Raw genomic sequence first — 20376 nt, 5'->3', positions numbered from 1 at the left:
CTTACTATCTTTGAAAAATGTCAAATAATCAATTCATTAAGGACGCGATTGCACGGCGTCACGTGATCACGTCATTTGGTGAATAAAAAGAAAATGTTTGCTGTAACTATTTCCAGAATAAGGAGCGTCTTATGTTTGCGCTCATGACAAAAGGAGTTTATTTTTCTAAAGTAGAGAAAGAATGAGATATTAAAGATTGTTACGATGCTCTGAGCGTGTTGGTGAGATCTTATTTTTTATCTACGTCCATGTTTTACGATTTGACACGTCTTTCTATTGTATATCTCTGAACATTGAAACCTATTTCATTAAAGATAAATTTGATTTATATCTTGAGGTTTATATCTTCATTTTAAAATTAGAATTTTATTTAAGATTGTTGTTATCATAGGATCTACATCTATACATGTATAGATAATTTCCAATAAAAGAATTAGACCGCGTGGTTTACTAGTTACATGTATAAATATTGATGTACGAAGGTGATTTTGATAAACGTGTTACGCCGGCGAAGACCACTTATGCCTAGAAGACATAGCTTTAAAAAAAATATCGCAGAGGATTTTGTTTTCTACTATAAGATCTTTAGCATTTTCCGCAGTGACATCGACCGTGTAAACATGCATGCAATCATCGTCGCACATATTTTCTAAACGATTGTTATAAAATGATGAAATATGCGTTGTATTGAAAAGCAACACTTTTCTTCTGAAAGAATACCAGGGAAGATTTGTACATAAATAAATAAAAGAAATGTGAAGTCATTATGCTTATGGGAATACATTTGGAAAATGCTTTTTTTAATGACATGAACATAGATGTTTTACTCCAGCATATATCATAAAGCGACGGAAAGTTTTTTTCGATCAATGATTTTTTTTTAATCAAAATAGTAGATCTATAGTTTTGACGTCAATTGTGTCATTATAACGTCACAATGGAGATAGCGATCATCCATGTACAGGAGAAAATGTAGTAGTACTTACTTGAAAAGAATCGGAAGGAAAAGTATTTGTAAATAAATGCGAATACACATGTATTTAGAATTACTGTAATTTGTCCAATTAATACCGGTATTTAAGGATGAATACATTTATTTAAAAAAAAATTAATGCAGTTACAAGTTTTACAAAATAACTTCTTATCATTCAATGTGTTCAAATGTCTTACCCCCCCCCCCCCCCTCCCCATTACAGGCCACTAAGAAAAAACATCGCTGAGTGTTCTAAAGCATGAAGTATAAGGCCTTTGAGGACTGTGCACTTTTTTTTTTAATTTATTATTTATTTATACTTATATAGTAACAAAATGAATGTCTCGGAGATGAAAAAAAAACTGACTTTAAAAAAAGTTTATATTTTCGTGACCACTGTCGGTGATAAGTAAATCATTGTGCTTCACATATAAAATGGGCATCGGCTGCCAGATTTTCAGAGAAGAAAATACAAATAATATTTATTTATCTATTATTATTATCTATACATATGACCTTTTTTGTCTTTAAACGGAGTATGCATATTTAAGGTCCAACAACAAACCATCTTATGAAAATCTGTGAAATCTCTTAATATTCTGAAGGGGGGGGGGGGGGTACTAAAATGCGTGTAGCTTCAAAATTAATCTGAATACCTAACTTCATATTTTAACCATAAGTCACTTATAATGACTAGTACAGCATATATTAGTTTTGGGAAAATTCATTGGATAATTTTTTGTCTAGACGTTAAAAACTGCTATTGAGGTAAAAATATTGCTGCAAATTTACAATGAATACTTCCCCAAAAAACAACGTCATTACTACATTTATCAATATTTTCCAAAACACTTATTATCATCAATAAATATAAAGCATATTCTTGAATATCTGCTGGAAAATATTTAATTTGCTTCACTTTTGTTGCCTGTATGGCATTATAAAACATTCACCTCATAAATATGAAAAAATTGAAAAATGGTGGTTACCATGGCTACCATAACTTCCTTATAAGCCTGATGACCATGCTTGATACTTTGATATAATGGTATCATTGACATTAGGAACATTATATTTAAAAATGAGAAAAATTCATTGGGCAGAATTTTTTCACGGACCCTTGCAATCCTTTCCTTAATTTTATCAAAACTCATATACACGGCTAATGTTTTAGATAATCCAGATGGAAATTTTATTAAAAATCTAAACAGATAGTTTGAAAAAATACTGGACTCCTGGAGAAAACGGAAACTTACTATCTTTGGAAAATGTCAAATAATCAATTCATTAATTTTATCAAAACTCATATACACGGCTAATGTTTTAGACAATCCAGATGGAAATTTTATTAAAAATCTAAACAGATTAATATATTTATTTATTTGGGGAAATCGTGAACGCATTAAAGGAAATACACCCATTCGCGAAATTAATAATGGAGGAATAGGAATTATTGATTTTGAAACGAAAGTAGAGGCATCAAAAGCGGCTTTGGTTTCCAAAATAATAAATACTGAAAGTAGTCTTAAAGATGTTTAGTGCAACACGGGCTTAATTTACCCTACATTGTACGATCAAATATTACTGATATTACAGACTTCAACATACTTTATAAGTTCCCTCGCTTTTATAAGGAAGTTTTTTGTGCGTTTAACCAGTGTAAAGCACAAATTGAAATAAGCGCATCAAACCAACTTTTACGTGAAAATATATGGTTTAATAAAGATTTGAAATATAAAGGAAAAATTATTTATTTCAAAAATTGGTTCGAAAGTGGTTTTAAATATGTAAAAGATCTTTTTGATGAAAACGGACTCAAATCACTGATAGAAATTCAGAGAAAACTTATTAAAAAACAAAATTATCTTTGTGAATACTTAGTAATTAAAACAATCTTTAGTAAATGGCACGGTATAAATTCGAGTAATACTTCTTTCATCAATATTAACGACACATGTAATTCATTTTCCTTTAAATTTCATGATAAAAAAGAAAACATTGAAGACAAAACATCAAAATTTTTCTATAAATTTTGTTATAAAATTTTGTTGCAACAAAAGTCTCAAAAGCCGATTATGGAAACTATATGGTCAAAAGATTTTAATATCAACTACTCAAATCAATGACAAAACGTATATGAGGAAAAAATTAGAAAAATTCTTGATAAAAATGTTGCTGAATTTAATTATAAACTAATACATAATTTATTACCGAATAATCTCTATCTTAGTAAATGGAATAAAGATATTGATAAATATTGTCCAGTATGTCGCAGTGAAGAGAATTCTAAGCATTTGATTTTTGATTGCATTCAAGTTAAATTAATATGGAACAACGTCTCTGAAATCATAGGTATAGATATTAGTTGGAGGAATATTGTTGTGGGTTTTAGTCATGGTACCAACTACAATACTTTTGTCTTGAGTAATGTCTTATCATTTATTGCTTGTAAAATATTCAAATATAAAATGAAATGTAGAATTATGAAAAGTAATATTACAAGTGAAGACATGTTAATCTTTTTGAAAAATGCTCTTATGCAATTCTATTTTGTCACTAAACGATCCCTAAGCATCACATACAATTTTCATATTTTAAAATCTTTGGCAATAAACTTGTAATTATTGTATGTATACATTTATACATGTATAATCTATTTTTGGTGTATATGTGGGTGACCTGGCCCTCTATACATGTTGCTCAGGGGTGTGTTGGACAGTGTGTGTTTTATGTGTTCCCCATAGCAACATAATGTTCCTATCTGTATTATACTCAGTCTACTGATTTAGATACCTGTTACATCTTTCAAACATATTTTATTTTGCTATCGTACTTTGTCAACATACTATTTGCTTATATTATACTCTATTGATTTAAATACCTTTTACATCTTTCATACATATATTATCTTGCTATCTAATCTAGGGAGCCCCTGGCACCCCTAGTGAGGGTTATTATAGGGGGACATCTGCGGATGTCATTGCCCCAAATCTTTGTTGTCATATTTTCATGAATAAAGTAATCTACAATTAAAAAAAAAAATAAAAAATAAAAAAATAAAAATTGCAAAAGTTCCACTTCTAAAATTCATGTAAACTATCAAATGAAAATTCCAAAACCTTACTGCATATCTAACTAAAAATGATTAGGCTACTGTGTAAAATGTAAGAGGAGTTCAGGGAAGAAAAGTGACAGACCGATGAATAGACAGCTAGACGGACAGAGAGACATGAGTAACAACAATATACTGCAAATTCCTTAATATAGTTTGTGTCAGTTGGATATATATATATTGCAGCTATATAGTTTTGGTGCTTTTAGACACTGAAAATGTAAATATAAGGCATATTTTTCATGAAGCGCTAGCACACTTCATGAAATATGCCTAAGTGACAAGTCTGTGTGATTTTTCACACACCAATAATTCACACTAAATTTAAAAAACATTCCTTAAATATATACATAGACTTATATTAACAATGGGTGATGTCATGGAAGTTTTTTAATGGAGGTATAAAGAATGTTGGCGAGCGCTGGCAAACGTTCGCTCTGTTAAACAGGCCTCAGGTATGGGTATTTAAATCTATATTTATCTCTATTTTAACAAGGAAGTAAATAAATTAATTACAGATCTCGTTCAAGTCTCGACTGAAATCTCATTGACATTCCAAAGTCTAGCTGTCAACAATATCATTTGTCGATCATTCATAAAAGCTGTAAGTACATGTACAATAAAGGTCATTTAATCTCATTTAAATCAACTTTTAAATTTATATGAATGATAGAATAAAAACCAAGAAAAAATTTATTTAGCAAATTGAATGAATAATTATATCACTTTTGACATGTTTACAAATAATATCTGTTTTTCCCCAATTCTAAAACAAATATAGGTTAGAACATATGTATAATAACAACATACAATCCTATTTTTTCAGATGGCGTTTTCTAAAATTGATATTCCCCGCTGGGCCCAGCACTTTTTAGAATGTGGAATTGAAGAGTGTGAAAGAAATTGTGAGTTCTATTGCAACCCTTGCCATCAAAGATTGTGTAAACAATGCAGAGATGAACATCTGAAAAGTCCAGAAAACAAGAACCATGAGGTGGTTCTTTACCAACAACGTAAACGACAACTTCCTGTGGAGAAATGCAAGATCCACCCCACTAAAGATGTGGACATGCTCTGTGAAGAATGCCAGGTTTCATTATGTTCTAAATGTGCTACAAAGGGAGACCACCCAAAACATACATTTGTTGATCTTGAAATAGTCTACGCAGAAAAATTTGCACTCTGTCAACAGGAAATCTCCAAAATTCATGAGTATTTTCTCCCTACATCACAAGATTTACAGAGAGAAATTAAAAAAGATTCCTCTGAAATCAAACACATCATGGACAACATTAGAACATCCATGAAGACTGAAGGTGAGTCCCTGAAAAGTCTGGTGGACACAGTCATATCTGAGAACATGAAGCAGTTAGACCAGATAGAGCAATCACTGTTAGAAGATCTAAACACCCAAGACAAGACCATGGATGATTACATCACTTATCTTAATAACCTTGTCAAAGAGCTCCACAGATGCCTGTCCTCTACAGAAACCCAGAAATTAATGTCTGAGAAGAAACCAAAGATCCGATCCATACCAGAGACAACAAAACCAGTCACACCAGGATTTACTGTTGGTCAATACAGCAAAAGTGATGTCGCGAAATTACTTGGAAAAATAAACATGCCCAACACTAAAGCAGAGAAAAGAGAAATAAAGTCTATTGACAGTGTCTACAACACAGCAATGAAACCTACACATAAACAGATGAAAGAAGACAGAGAGAAATCTGACAAGAAACAAACAATGTCTCTATCTGCCTCTGTCACCAAGGTCAGGAAGTTCAATGTACCAGGTGTTAGAAATGTATCCCATGTATCACTAGATCAATCAGGCAGACTCTGGATCAGTGACAGGTATGGTAATCTTGTCCAAACAGATCTACAGGGGAATGTGATACAGAAGATAAAAACCAGTGGTGAAGATGAAGGTTACCACACGGTCACACAGGACAGGGGTCTGATCTTTACAGACCAAATCAAGAAAGTCGTCAATAGGATAACACAGGATAATAAAATCACTGAATTCATTAAAACTGGAGACTGGATCCCACTCAGCATACACTCCTCCCACATCAATGGGGACTTACTGGTGGGGATGGCTGGTAAAGTCACCAGGTACAACAAGACAGGAAAAGAACTACAGAACATACAGAGGGATAGCAAAGGATGGGAACTGTATAGTGTACCACGCTACATCACAGAAAACATCAATGGAGATATCTGTACATCAAACTATGATAAAGGAGTAGTGGTGGTGAATAAATCAGGACAACACAGGTTCTCCTACACAGGTCAGGAGTCAGGGTTTGATCCCTATGGAATCTGTACTGATGTCCTCGGTCACATCCTGGTGTGTGATAATCACAGTAACACTGTTCACCTCCTTGATCAGGACGGTCAGTTCTTGTCTCTATTACTCACACAACAACAAGGGGTACAGTATCCCCTTAGTGTGTGTGTGGATGATGAGAACAATCTCTATGTGGGACATTATAAAACAACCAAACTGACAGTGTTCAAGTATTTACAGTAAAAAATAACATTGCAGTTTAATGTACATGTATTCTTTTATACAACCATTCTGTGTGTTTACATGTGACCATTAAACAGTTATAATGTTTTCATTGTTAAACAAGCAGACATTTTGAATCATGTGTATCAATTTATATTGGAAATTAATTGTTTTGATTTACACAATAACCAGGGTTCGACACTAACGGTAGCCCGCCTGCCTGGGACAACTGAATATTGAGGTCGGGCTACCAAACATGCCTTTAAACTTGCCCTGCAGGGCTACTAAGAAATTTACTAAGTACTCACTCAGAGCAACAAATATAATTATCAATTAAACATAATGTATCTAATAATTTTTAAATCTATTTTCAAGCATGTTTTATCATCATAATAATTATTTTTGTATGTCAAAATTGTAAAAATTAAAGGTGATCGAAATAACCTAAATGATTATATATGTGTACTTCTTCGAATAGAAAAAATGTCTAGAGTACAATCATAGGGTGACATATAATTTTTACCCAAAATACAGACGGAATGCAGGATTTGGTATCTATTTTCAAACTTCCCGGGGGAGGCCCCTGTACCCCCACCAGCAGCTGTACCCCCGCACCTACCCCCCTCGTTGCTTCGCGACTTGGCCACCAGCCTTCGGCTGCTGGACAACCTATACATGAACAGGGCTAGTGGAAATTAAAAATGGCTAGCCCTGCTGACAACTATGGTTTAAAAGTTAGTGTTGACCCCTGATAACTGATAAGTTTAAAAGACACTATAGTTTGAAAATAATCTAGATGCTAAATTATTAAACAAATTTGCTAATTTATAAATTCAAATGAATTATTGATATTTATTATATAGTCAATTTTTATTCTTAATAATTTAACAGTTGATAAATATATATAGGTCTACTGGGTATTTTTCGGTTTACATATTGATGTGTATAATTTGGGAACAATCTTTATATAGCGTTTATATCTAAACCTGTTCTCTTGATTAATTTCCAACATGCGCACATTGTCGTATAGTAAACTGTTTTATTTAATAATTCATGTAATGTACATTGGTTCTACATTTATAAAAATAACGTATTGTCATGGCACAACATTGTATAATTTTGAAATTGTTTGATCCTGATATATAAGTTGTAATAAAACTAATCCATACACATAAACGGACAGATCCATGTTGTTAAGATTATGTTGGAGGATAGGGTGGGGAGATATAATGGAAATGAGAATGGAGCATTAAATTTCGAAAGTAAGGTTAAATATGAAATATATATTCCTTTCAGTTTCTGAATTTCTGTTGTAATCGGTATTGGATATCAAAGTTGACATATCTGATGTTGTGACATGATTCAGTCTGATTTCCACTTGAACTGAACAAACTTGAATCTTTGTGAACTTATGCTTGTTTTTAATGATATTGACTTTTGAAGCTCCTTTAGATTTTTTTGTCAGGATCAGAATAAAAGATTTTGTGGTTGCCTTTATCATGTTTATGTGTTTTAGACTGTGAATAGATTGCCTACAAACATGATATGCTAGAGAGATGTTGAATGACAAGAGGGTAAAATCTACTCACTTGAGGAGTAAAAGTTCAAGATCATTGTAAACTGTATCTTCTTACTCATGTTCTCGAAAACATATCCAATGTTCTTAAAGGTCATAGGAAATGATTCCTAACACTAAAAATTTCATTTTCTAAACCCAACAGGCTAGAAACTTATTTTTGTAATAGCACACCCCTGCTACTTTATACTTTTCTTACATGCTAATCATTCTTGATTTTGTGGTTTTATGACATTACAAAGGCCCACAGATTTAAACAGATCATTGGACATAATGTAAATCTACACTATTTTATCAAGATAATTATATGTATATTTATCATATATTTTTTAAAATATAAATGCATGTCTGTGTTCAGATGAGTTATATGATTTTGTAGTTTATTCATTTCAGTTTGAACAATTCAATAATAGATCACAGCAACTGAAAATTGGGCTTTTCTTCAGAAGATGTCCCTGATGCATATCCTATAACAGTTACGCTTTTACCCCCCAAATATGATTACTTGCTCTATATAAATCAAACCTTCAGGAACAAAATAAAAACCATTTTCCATGTTTGATACAAAATCAAGAGGATTTCATCTTTTTCTGACAAAAAAATATTAAATGTCCTTTTTAAATCCAAGAAAATCATGAAATGCAACAAAGAATAGAATATTGTATCGAGATTATCATATTTCGACTTACAAGAAAAATTTGATTAGGCTTATAGAAATATAAAACGATATTTTAACAAGAATGTAGGGAATATCCCTCATGTATATTCCAAAAATAAACACGAGCACCAGTGGTATTGAAGTCCAGGCATGATAAGCAAGTACCACTCAAAATGTCAGCATGTGTTTTAAGTATCGTATTCTCTGATCTGAAAGACACATATTGCTGCAACATCGATATAGCAGAAGAATCCCTGAGCATATGACAACATGATCATATTTTTGTACAGAAAGACAATACATTATTATGAGTACAATTAAATTAATTTTAAGCTCAAAGCAAGATTCTTACAATATAGTCAGACACATTGATACTGATCTTTGATATATGACTGTCAAGATACTAGTGAATGTACGGTGTATGCAGTACTTATTAAACTTTACTTCACTGAAAAAAATCTATTTCTTATCTATTCTTTGAATCCTTATTATTTCAGTATACATTTCATATATGTATTTTCACTTAATGAAGCCATGGTTTATTTCTTTATTTTTTTCTTCGTAGGCTACAAAAGGAATTGCATTTTTTCAGAATTTCACAGATTTTTTCATTTCTAGTAGCCATGGCAACACCGTTCATCTAAATCAAGAACCAAGGAAAAGAATAATGTATCTTGGTGCAGTCTACTTGTGTGCCTAGTTATATATAAATCGGACCAAAACTATAGAAGAAGAAGCATTTTTAATGTTTTTCACAGAAATTTCTATTTTTAGTACCCAAAGCAACACCTTTCATCGAAATCAAAAACTGATACATAGAATTATGCATCTTAAAGTAGTTTACTTGTTTGCCAAGTTATATGGAAATCAGACCAAAACTGTATGAAGAGTGGCATTTTGAATGTTTTTCACGGATATTTCTATTTTTAGTAACCACGGCACCACCGTTCATCCAAATCAAAAACCGATAATCTGTCCTACGTTTTTTTCCTGTACCTGTAACTGGGCGGCCGGTAGGTTGATGTCGGCCACCATCTCTGTACACGGATGTTCCACCTGTAAACGTGGATTGAGCTCCAGGAAGTGGAACGTCTCTGTCTCCTCATTATAAAGGTACTCCACTGTACCGGCACTGACGTACCTCACCATCTTAGCCAGTGTCACTGCAGCCTAGAAATATAATACACTCATTATATATACTAGGTATTGTACCGGCGCTGACGTACCTCACCATTTTAGCCAGGGTCACCGCGGCCTAGAGAGATAATATAATTTTTGTCTTGCTCAATGTCTCAGAAAAAATTTTCAATCAATCCTTGCTATCTCAAACTTAATTGGATTGAGAAAAAAGTAAGAGTAAATAAGGATGTGAGATACAGGGGTGAAATATTAAAAGAATAAGTGATTGTAGACTTCTAAATCACTTCGACATATTGATATTCGTAATATAAAGATGTATTGTATTAAAGTTTGACCGTACATGTATTTTGAAAATACTTTAAAAGAAGTCTTCTCTTTGTTGTGAGGAAGAATACTTTATTTTGCTTTGCACACAAAGTCTTGGAACAGTTTGTTGATAAATAAACTTTTACCACAATTACCCCCAAGCTCTACCTACCTGTTCCATCTTTTCGAACACCTCCGTTTTGGCTATAGAGGCGGGCGCCTCCTCAATGATCTTCTGATGTCTCCTCTGTATAGAGCAGTCCCTCCCAAACAGGGAGATGGCGTTACCGTAGTTATCGGCCAGGATCTGGACCTCGAGGTGACGCGCGTGGGTCGCCAGCTTCATGATGAAGATGGGGGATCCCGGAACCTCAGCCTGCACCTATATAAAGAACACAGGATTTCTCTTTTAACTCTTTTCCCCTTAGACCTTTTCCCTCCTTTACTCCTTAATGACTACTTTTGACGCCTAGACCCCAACCCTTAATGACGACTTTTGACGCATGTGTATTTCATTGGTGATTTGCCTTGAAATTACCGCTTCTATGTTAATTATTCGAGCACAGGTGGCCACCTGAAGGTTAACAATAGATGATTGCATCATACTATAGTCAGAAATCACGTGATTTACCTGTGTAAACAAACAATAGAATCTTGGAAAGTCCCACCAAAATTCAAAATGGCGGACTGTTACATACGATGTTTTTTGAGCATACATGAAATTCAAGCTATACACTACTTATTTCTTGAAAGGTTTGAAAATTATAATGATTTATGTGTTTAATACTCCAACACAACTTACGAAAATTTTGTGCAGTTTGGGACCGCGCAGTGCCGATTTAGTTACCTATTTTTCACAAATTCAGAATATTTCTTCCATTTTACACATATTTATAAATGTTAAGGTGTAGGAAATAATTATTTTAATAAAATTTGACCATTAAAGTGTTAAAAAAACGTCAAGAAATCAAGTTTTAGCACACAAGTCTGAAAATTTGTCGGCGAGATTGACATTGAAGTAGCACTGTAATTTATTGATTTCTGAGGAATTAAACTTATAAAATTGATAATAAATGATGATTTAAGCATCAATACTTGATATCGCGATTACTTAACTTAGCGGAACTCTTTCGCGAAGGAGGTAGGAATCGTCTGTTGGGTGGGGGCAATGTGCTATTCAACACAATGCAAGATCGATCATTGTAGCATTTATAAGGACAGATAAGTAAAACATCCTGGTAGAATACCTCGCTAAGCAATCCCTGAACCAGCCTAATATATTTTTGAGAGGATCCAATTCTAAATTGTCACATTTTTAACGATATCTTTAATTAAGCGGACTCTTCTCGTTAAATTTTCATTGAAAATCGTCACATTTTTAAGCAGAAAAAATATTCTTAGCTTGCCTTATTTGACGATCTACTATTTGAAGTTCAATATTTGGCAAAACATCGTGAATTCGGCATTAAATTGTTCGAATCATTCGATTGTCACTACTGTAAACAATGTCAATTGCCCCCAGAAATGTACACTTTTCTCGACTCCCCCGCTAAAGAGCGGTAGTAAGTTAGATAACTGCGAGGTACCCATCGGTAGTCGCGATATTACGTATTATATCATCACACATAATTTTTATTATTTATACAGACAGTTTTGGCTTATTAAAGCCGTTTTACATGTTGAAATATCTATTTTGCGATTTACACCTGCTTTCACCTGAATTATTTATTAACAGATAACTCCAATTAAAATTTTGCAAATATATTTTAAAACTTTAAATAAATAATTACGAATTCAATGATATATAATACATAGCATAAATAAATTATTTCGACCCTTATTTGTTCACTTTTAAACTGCACTCCAATTCAACTAAAATGCTCAAAGGGGCAGCCAGGCAAACACTCTAGGGATATGGCCAGTGTGTCAAATCGTGGCATTAAGGGGTAAAGAGTTAAATCAATCATAAATTAAGAACTTGCTGATAAAAGATTAGAATTGAAACTCAAAATTGTAAATTCTGTTGGAAACTAGAAATATGTCCATAGGACATGAATGCCCCGCCGAGGATATATCAGAAAAGCAACATGAAAATTAGTATGTGTTTAAAATTTGATCAGAATATCCAGAATAGTGATGCAGCTGAATTGCTTGTTTGGAAAATATAGGTCAGATTCAGCATCCGAAGCAAGTCAGATAGTGTCCATCCCTTGATGCATCATCCATGCAAGTTTAGTTCAGGTAGGGCTTATAGATACTTGGGAATGAAAATATAGGTCAGATCCAGCATCCGAAGCAAGTCTGGTATTGTCCACCCAAAGATGCATCATCCATGCAAGTTTGGTTCAGGTAGGACTTATAGTTACTTAGGAATGAAAATATAGGTCAGATTCAGCATCCGAAGCAAATTTGGTGGTGTCCATCCCTAGATGCATCATCCATGCAAGTTTGGTTCAGGTAGGACTTATAGTTACTTAGGAATGAAAATATAGGTCAGATCCAGCATCCGAAGCAAGTCTGGTAGTGTCCATCCAAAGATGCATCATCCATGCAAGTTTGGCTCAGGTAGGACTTATAGTTACTTAGGAATGAAAATATAGGTCAGATTCAGCATCCGAAGCAAGTTTGGTGGTGTCCATCCCTAGATGCATCATCCATGCAAGTTTGGTTCAGGTAGGACTTATAGTTACTTGGGAATGAAAATATAGGTCAGATCCAGCATCCGAAGCAAGTCTGGTATTGTCCATCCAAAGATGCATCATCCATGCAAGTTTGGTTTAGGTAGGGCTTATAGTTACTTGGGAATGAAAATATAGGTCAGATCCAGCATCCGAAGCAAGTCTGGTAGTGTTCATCCCTAGATGCATCATTCATGTAAGTTTGGTTCAGGTAGGGCTTATAGTTACTTGGGAATAAAAATATAAGTCAGATCCAGCATCTGAAGCAAGTCTGGTAGTGTCCATCCCTAGATGCATCATCCATGCAAGTTTGGTTCAGGTAGGGCTTACAGTTTTTTTAGAAATGAAAATATAGGTCAGATCCAGCATCCGAAGCAAGTCTGTTAGTGTCCATCCAAAGATGCATCATCCATGTAAGTTTGGTTCAAGTAGGGCTAATAGTTACTTGGGAATGAAAATATAGGTCAGATCCAGCATCCGAAGCAAGTCTGGTAGTGTCCATCCCTAGATGCATCATCCATGCAAGTTTGGTCCAAGTATGGCTTATAGTTTCTTAGGAATGGACATGCTTTAAAAACAATAACCTGGTCACTCATCTGTAAAATGTAGGTCCGATCCAGCATCCGAAGCAAGTCTGGTAGTGTCCATCCCTAGATGCATCATCCATGCAAGTTTGGTCCAAGTATGGCTTATAGTTTCTTAGGAATGGACATGCTCTAAAAACTTTAACCTGGTCACTCATCTGGAAAATGTAGGTCCGATCCAGCATCCGAAGTAAGTCTGGTAGTGTCCATCCCTAGATGCATCATCCATGCAAGTTTGGTCCAAGTGGAGCTTATAGTTCCTTAGGAATGGACCTGTTCCAAAAAACTTTTACCTGGTCACTCGTCTTGAAAATGTCAGTCAAATCCAGCATCCGAAGCAAGTCTGGTAGTGTTCATCCATAGATGAACCATAGCTCTCATCAATATTTATCAGCATATGAAGTTTGATGAAAATATCTTGGATAGTTTCTTTTAAACTTAGCTTTGAACAGAGCTAAACACAAAGTGTGACGGAAGGACGGAAGGACAGAAGGACGGAAGGACGGAAGACAGACATGACAGCTATCTCTCTTTACATTATAATACTACTAAAACTACCTTTCACTAAAAATATATTTTCATCATTTTTTGAGGAATAAACCCTATACATGTGCATCTCATTAATTTTGCACTTAGAAGGTATCTCTCCTTATCCTTGCACAAAATTTCCTTTCCTCCCAATTTTCATGCCCTAATACCCTTCAAGACAAAATTTCTTGCAAATTTTCATAAATGCCCTTCTACTCCATACCTGTCTGAAGAGATTGGGAAAGTCGTCTGCATTCTCTGCCTTCCTAATGCCCTTCCCTCCACCTCCCTCCGACGCTTTGATCATCACAGGAAACCCGATCTGATTGGCTGATTTCAGACCCTCGTCCACGTCGGCGACACACCCCTTCCTGTAGAGGTCCTGGGGCACATTCACTGGCTTATTGTCACTCTTAGAGTAGTTCAGGGTCAAGTCTGGAATGAATATATTCAGTAAAATTATTTTATCATTTTTTATTATTTAAAATCATTTAAATAATTTAATAATAATATCATTTAAAGCATTTTTTCGGAGTCCCATTTTGAGGGAAAAAACTGGTTTAGGGGGATTTGTTTTTGAAGTTGAAGAGACAAAGATTATCATACTTCAGTTTTCTATTTCAATATTTCATGAGTGACACAAATTTGGGGGTCTCTTCATACCACAACAATGAATATAATTTTACATACAGTATAAAAAATTCAATAAGGTTACCTATTTTTTTATACCAGGTACTCTGAAAAATGTAGATTAATATTTTCTATTGAGAATTAAAAATCATTAGGGAATTCATTGAGCAATTGTTTGATTATTTTAAACTGATCCACTCCATGACATGGTGGGGACCATTAAATTTGCTGTCTGGGCTACAATAGAGGAGGCAATCTTGTCCCCCAGGGCCCACATAGCTCCCTCTGGTGGACCAATTCATAAACAAGGACAGATAATTCTACACGTTATGTGTAACAAGCTACACCAAGATAATACCTCATACAGATATGACCTTATCGGATAATAAAAAGAAGTATTTCTTTACAAAATATATTTTAAAATTATTTCTGCAAATTAGATAAATTGTCTACAGACATTAATACCTGAGAGTGTATCTTAAAATTGATTAACTTTACCAATAAATATGATTCCGTTTTTATGGAGAAGTTCTGGTAACTTGGGATTCTCTGAAGCATGGCCCCAGCCCGCCCAAGCAGCCTGCAAAACAGAAAAGAGAGTATTTAGTTTACTGGTAATATATGTTAAATGCATGTATATACACAGCCATATTATTATACAGAACAAAAACATAACAATCTGAGTAAACTAGTTAAATGTCTTAATTTAAGTACTGTATATTTAATGAGATCTAGATTCATCGGGTGCAGTAATCCCGGATCAAGACTCATCTTCTCTTCCCCATCCACCTGTGGAACACCCTGCCACACACAATAGCTGTCTTGCCAACCCTAGGGACCTTCAAGCCTGGGATCCAGATGCCGGAGTCAAGACGACCTTGGTTTATAATTGTGAATACAGACTTTAAGTATACAGTCGTAAGTCACTGTATGTACAGAAGTTCCACAATATTCAGTCAACAGAGGGGTGAGCTTAAGAAGTTTTTTTTTATTCAGCCAGTTATGTGTATACCGGTAACATTCACATATAAAGACAGTCCGTGGTCCGGAAGTCCGTTTCCGTTACTTCACTGCGCCAGGTTCGAGAAAATTCGGCTGCAGCATCTGAGGCACTTATATTTCCAAAGATTTCATTCTTTTGTTCAGATCAAAAGAGCGATGAATCCAATGCATGGTAAAAATCTGGCTGTATTTATTGACTTGTGTATGATGGATTTGCACGCTGGAAGTAGCAAAGGTTAGGGGGCAGTTATGCGTTACCTTCTGAATTTAAAAGATAACATTCAAGATTCTAATGGAGGCTCTTATGTTTCGAAATAAAATTTTACTTTACTGTCTTCATTTCGAAAATCATTAAACAAATTATTCAGATATTTGTATTTCACTGCTTGTTGTATTTCTTTTGTGTGTCAGTATGATACGAGATGAAATCGTGTATCAAAGAACACTTCGTTGATAAGCTAGACAGTAGCAAAAACCAATCACTGTACAGGACGTAACAACAGATTTAATTTGGTGAGGGACAGATGGACACCTTACTATTGCATAAGCTCATCTGGTCTTTAACCAGGTGAGCTAAAAATAAAGAAACAAAACATTTAATCTTTTAAAACTCAAAACCCTTTTTTCAAAGGGATGGTGGCAACAGAAAAGTGAAGAAGCCAATCAGAGCATCAAAATGGAAACTTCTATATCCAAAGATAAATATTTTTTTCAGAAACACATGGGGGTCAGCCCCCTTCTTCCGCCACTGTATACTACCAGCCTTTATCTTATTTTAAAAGTTTCAACTTCCCTCTTTAGAATTTGTGTATCTAGCTAAAATTAGATGGAAAAGATAAAGGATCTTTACATATCCTGTCTATATTAGTACAGACATCAGATTATATCCCATATCTCTAACCATCTATTTTAAGTGAGAGGAAAAAACAAAACAGTTACTTCCTACAATATTTTCTTCCTTAACCATGTAAGGAAAACAGAAAAAAAATATTCAATTATTGATATCTTTTTATTATAATTCACCACATTGCTAGGTGAAACAATATTACTTTTACATTCAATTATTAAATTTGTGTTTCATATACCAAATTACATTCACTGAAATTCAATGCACACAAATAGACAATTTGTTCGACAGTCAATAAATTAATATTCAGAATATACACAACTTGGTTAAAAAGTGAGCACTACATATGATATTCATCATAGGTAGAGTGATAATAAATTAGTACAAAAATAATCGTTTACAAACCCTGGTAATGTTTCACATATCATACTGAATTGAATTACGACACAAATTTATAAACAATTCTAATAATTAAGTCATTATGAATGACAGATATGGATTTCATATAATGCAATTTTATGCCAATTTGATCCAAATTGCACCTAATGATTTCATATGATTTGTTAAATAGATATGTTTATATACAGTCACTGTTGATTCTAATTGTCCATTCTTGGTCACGTGTCCATGTTGGCCAGAATTCTGGAGACCTCTGACCTTTGACTTGAGGTCATGTGTTGTGTGATGTGGACGATGGAATCCATGGCAACTTCTGGATTGTTTTGTATCAAGCTGTCAACAGAAAACAAAGTGTGTTATTTTTAAGTAAGATTAGAGCATTATTTAATCAATTAAAGGGAGACAATCTGAAAATCATATGTCAAAACCTGATATTTATAAGCTAAGTTTAATTCACACTGAGAAGAAGACAACTTTCAGAATTTCTAGACTGTGCAACCAAGCAATAAATTATGGTTAATTAAACTGATATATAAATATTATCATGTAAAGCCTTTCAGTCAGACAGTCTGGTTCCTAATATTGTAAGCATGCTGTTCTTCATCTCTACATGAAAAAATGAAATAATGCTATCAAACTCTAGTTGAGCCATCAGGTGATATATTATGATCAATTATGTAGGATATGTTCCCTCTGTAGACATCTGATACCTAACTCCTGACTTGTTGTAGGACATGCTCCCTCTGTAGACATCTGATGTTGTCTGATACCTACCTCCTGACTTGTTGTAGGACGTGCTCCCTCTGTAGACATCTGATACCTACCTCCAGACTTGTTGTAGGACGTGCTCCCTCTGTAGACATCTGATACCTACCTCCTGACTTGTTGTAGGACGTACTCCCTCTGTAGACATCTGATACCTACCTCCTGACTTGTTGTAGGACATGCTCCCTCTGTAGACATCTGATACCTACCTCCTGACTTGTTGTAGGACGTGCTCCCTCTGTAGAAATCTGATCTTGTCTGATACCTATCTCCTGACTTGTTGTAGGACGTGCTCCCTCTGTAGACATCTGATACCTACCTCCTGACTTGTTGTAGGACATGCTCCCTCTGTAGACATCTGATACCTACCTCCTGACTTGTTGTAGGACATGCTCCCTCTGTAGACATCTGATACCTACCTCCTGACTTGTTGTAGGACGTGCTCCCTCTGTAGACATCTGATGTTGTCTGATACCTACCTCCTGACTTGTTGTAGGACATGCTCCCTCTGTAGACATCTGATACCTACCTCCTGACTTGTTGTAGGACGTGCTCCCTCTGTAGACATCTGATACCTACCTCCTGACTTGTTGTAAGACGTGCTCCCTCTGTAGACATCTGATACCTACCTCCTGACTTGTTGTAGGACGTGCTCCCTCTGTAGACATCTGATGTTGTCTGATACCTACCTCCTGACTTGTTGTAGGACATGCTCCCTCTGTAGACATCTGATACCTACCTCCTGACTTGTTGTAGGAAGTGCTCCCTCTGTAGACATCTGATACCTACCTCCTGACTTGTTGTAGGACATGCTCCCTCTGTAGACATCTGATACCTACCTCCTGACTTGTTGTAGGACATGCTCTCTCTGTAGACATCTGATGTTGTCTGATACCTACCCCTTAACTTGTTGTAGGACGTGCTCCCTCTGTAGACATCTGATACCTACCTCCTGACTTGTTGTAAGACATGCTCTCTCTGTAGACATCTGATACCTACCTCCTGACTTGTTGTAGGACATGCTCTCTCTGTAGACATCTGATTTTGTCTGATACCTACCTCCTGACTTGTTGTAGGACGTGCTCCCTCTGTAGACATCTGATACCTACCTCCTGACTTGTTGTAGGACGTGCTCCCTCTGTAGACATCTTATACCTACCTCCTGACTTGTTCAGGACATGCTCCCTCTGTAGACATCTGATACCTACCTCCTGACTTGTTGTAGGACATGCTCCCTCTGTAGACATCTGATACCTACCTCCTGACTTGTTGTAGGAAGTGCTCCCTCTGTAGACATCTGATACCTACCTCCTGACTTGTTGTAGGACATGCTCCCTCTGTAGACATCTGATACCTACCTCCTGACTTGTTGTAGGAAGTGCTCCCTCTGTAGACATCTGATACCTACCTCCTGACTTGTTGTAGGACGTGCTCCCTCTGTAGACATCTGATACCTACCTCCTGACTTGTTGTAGGACATGCTCCCTCTGTAGACACCTGATACCTACCTCCTGACTTGTTGTAGGACGTGCTCCCTCTGTAGACATCTGATACCTACCTCCTGATTTGTTGTAGGACGTGCTCCCTCTGTAGACATCTGATACCTACCTCCTGACTTGTTGTAGGACATGCTCCCTCTGTAGACATCTGATACCTACCTCCTGACTTGTTGTAGGACATGCTCCCTCTGTAGACATCTGATACCTACCTCCTGACTTGTTGTAGGATGTGCTCCCTCTGTAGACATCTGATACCTACCTCCTGACTTGTTGTAGGACATGCTCCCTCTGTAGACATCTGATACCTACCTCCTGACTTGTTGTAGGACATGCTCCCTCTGTAGACATCTGATACCTACCTCTTGACTTGTTGTAGGACATGCTCCCTCTGTAGACATCTGATACCTACCTCCTGACTTGTAGGACATGCTCCCTCTGTACACATCTGATACCTACCTCCTGACTTGTTGTAGGACATGCTCCCTCTGTAGACATCTGATGTTGTCTGATACCTACCTCCTGACTTGTTGTAGGACATGCTCCCTCTGTAGACATCTGATACCTACCTCCTGACTTGTTGTAGGACATGCTCCCTCTGTAGACATCTGATACCTACCTCCTGACTTGTTGTAGGACGTGCTCCCTCTGTAGACATCTGATACCTACCTCCTGACTTGTTGTGGGACATACTCCCTCTGTCGACGTCTGATACCTACCTCCTGACTTGTTGTAGGACGTGCTCCCTCTGTAGACACCTGATACCTACCTCCTGACTTGTTGTAGGACGTGCTCCCTCTGTAGACATCTGATACCTACCTCCTGATTTGTTGTAGGACGTGCTCCCTCTGTAGACATCTGATACCTACCTCCTGACTTGTTGTAGGAAGTGCTCCCTCTGTAGACATCTGATGTTGTCTGATACCTACCTCCTGACTTGTTGTAGGACATGCTCCCTCTGTAGACATCTGATACCTACCTCCTGACTTGTTGTAGGACATGCTCCCTCTGTAGACATCTGATACCTACCTCCTGACTTGTTGTAGGACGTGCTCCCTCTGTAGACATCTGATACCTACCTCCTGACTTGTTGTAGGACATGCTCCCTCTGTAGACATCTGATACCTACCTCCTGATTTGTTGTAAGACATGCTCCCTCTGTAGACA

General features: G+C 35.8%; 1 protein-coding gene and 2 pseudogenes across 1 annotated transcript; 1 reads left to right on the top strand and 2 right to left on the bottom strand.

Annotated features, from left to right (window-relative positions):
- LOC134277672 (acetyl-CoA carboxylase-like) overlaps positions 1-14502 on the bottom strand; it is a 69962-nt pseudogene extending 55460 nt beyond the window's left edge.
- Positions 4903-6632, top strand: LOC134277663 (tripartite motif-containing protein 2-like). The gene has a single exon (XM_062759989.1). It carries the CDS (start codon positions 4912-4914, stop codon positions 6619-6621), a length of 1710 nt encoding a protein of 569 aa, XP_062615973.1. The 5' UTR covers positions 4903-4911; the 3' UTR covers positions 6622-6632.
- A 2664-nt stretch (positions 14503-17166) lies between the features above and the next one.
- LOC134277680 (acetyl-CoA carboxylase-like) overlaps positions 17167-20376 on the bottom strand; it is a 44934-nt pseudogene continuing 41724 nt past the window's right edge.

This window comes from Saccostrea cucullata, unplaced genomic scaffold (assembly GCF_032062105.1).
Source record: "Saccostrea cucullata isolate Sc308-1 unplaced genomic scaffold, CSIRO_AGI_Scuc_v1 ctg905, whole genome shotgun sequence".
NCBI classification, from domain to species: Eukaryota; Metazoa; Mollusca; class Bivalvia; order Ostreida; family Ostreidae; genus Saccostrea; species Saccostrea cuccullata.
This window is presented reverse-complemented; position numbering and strand designations above follow the sequence as displayed.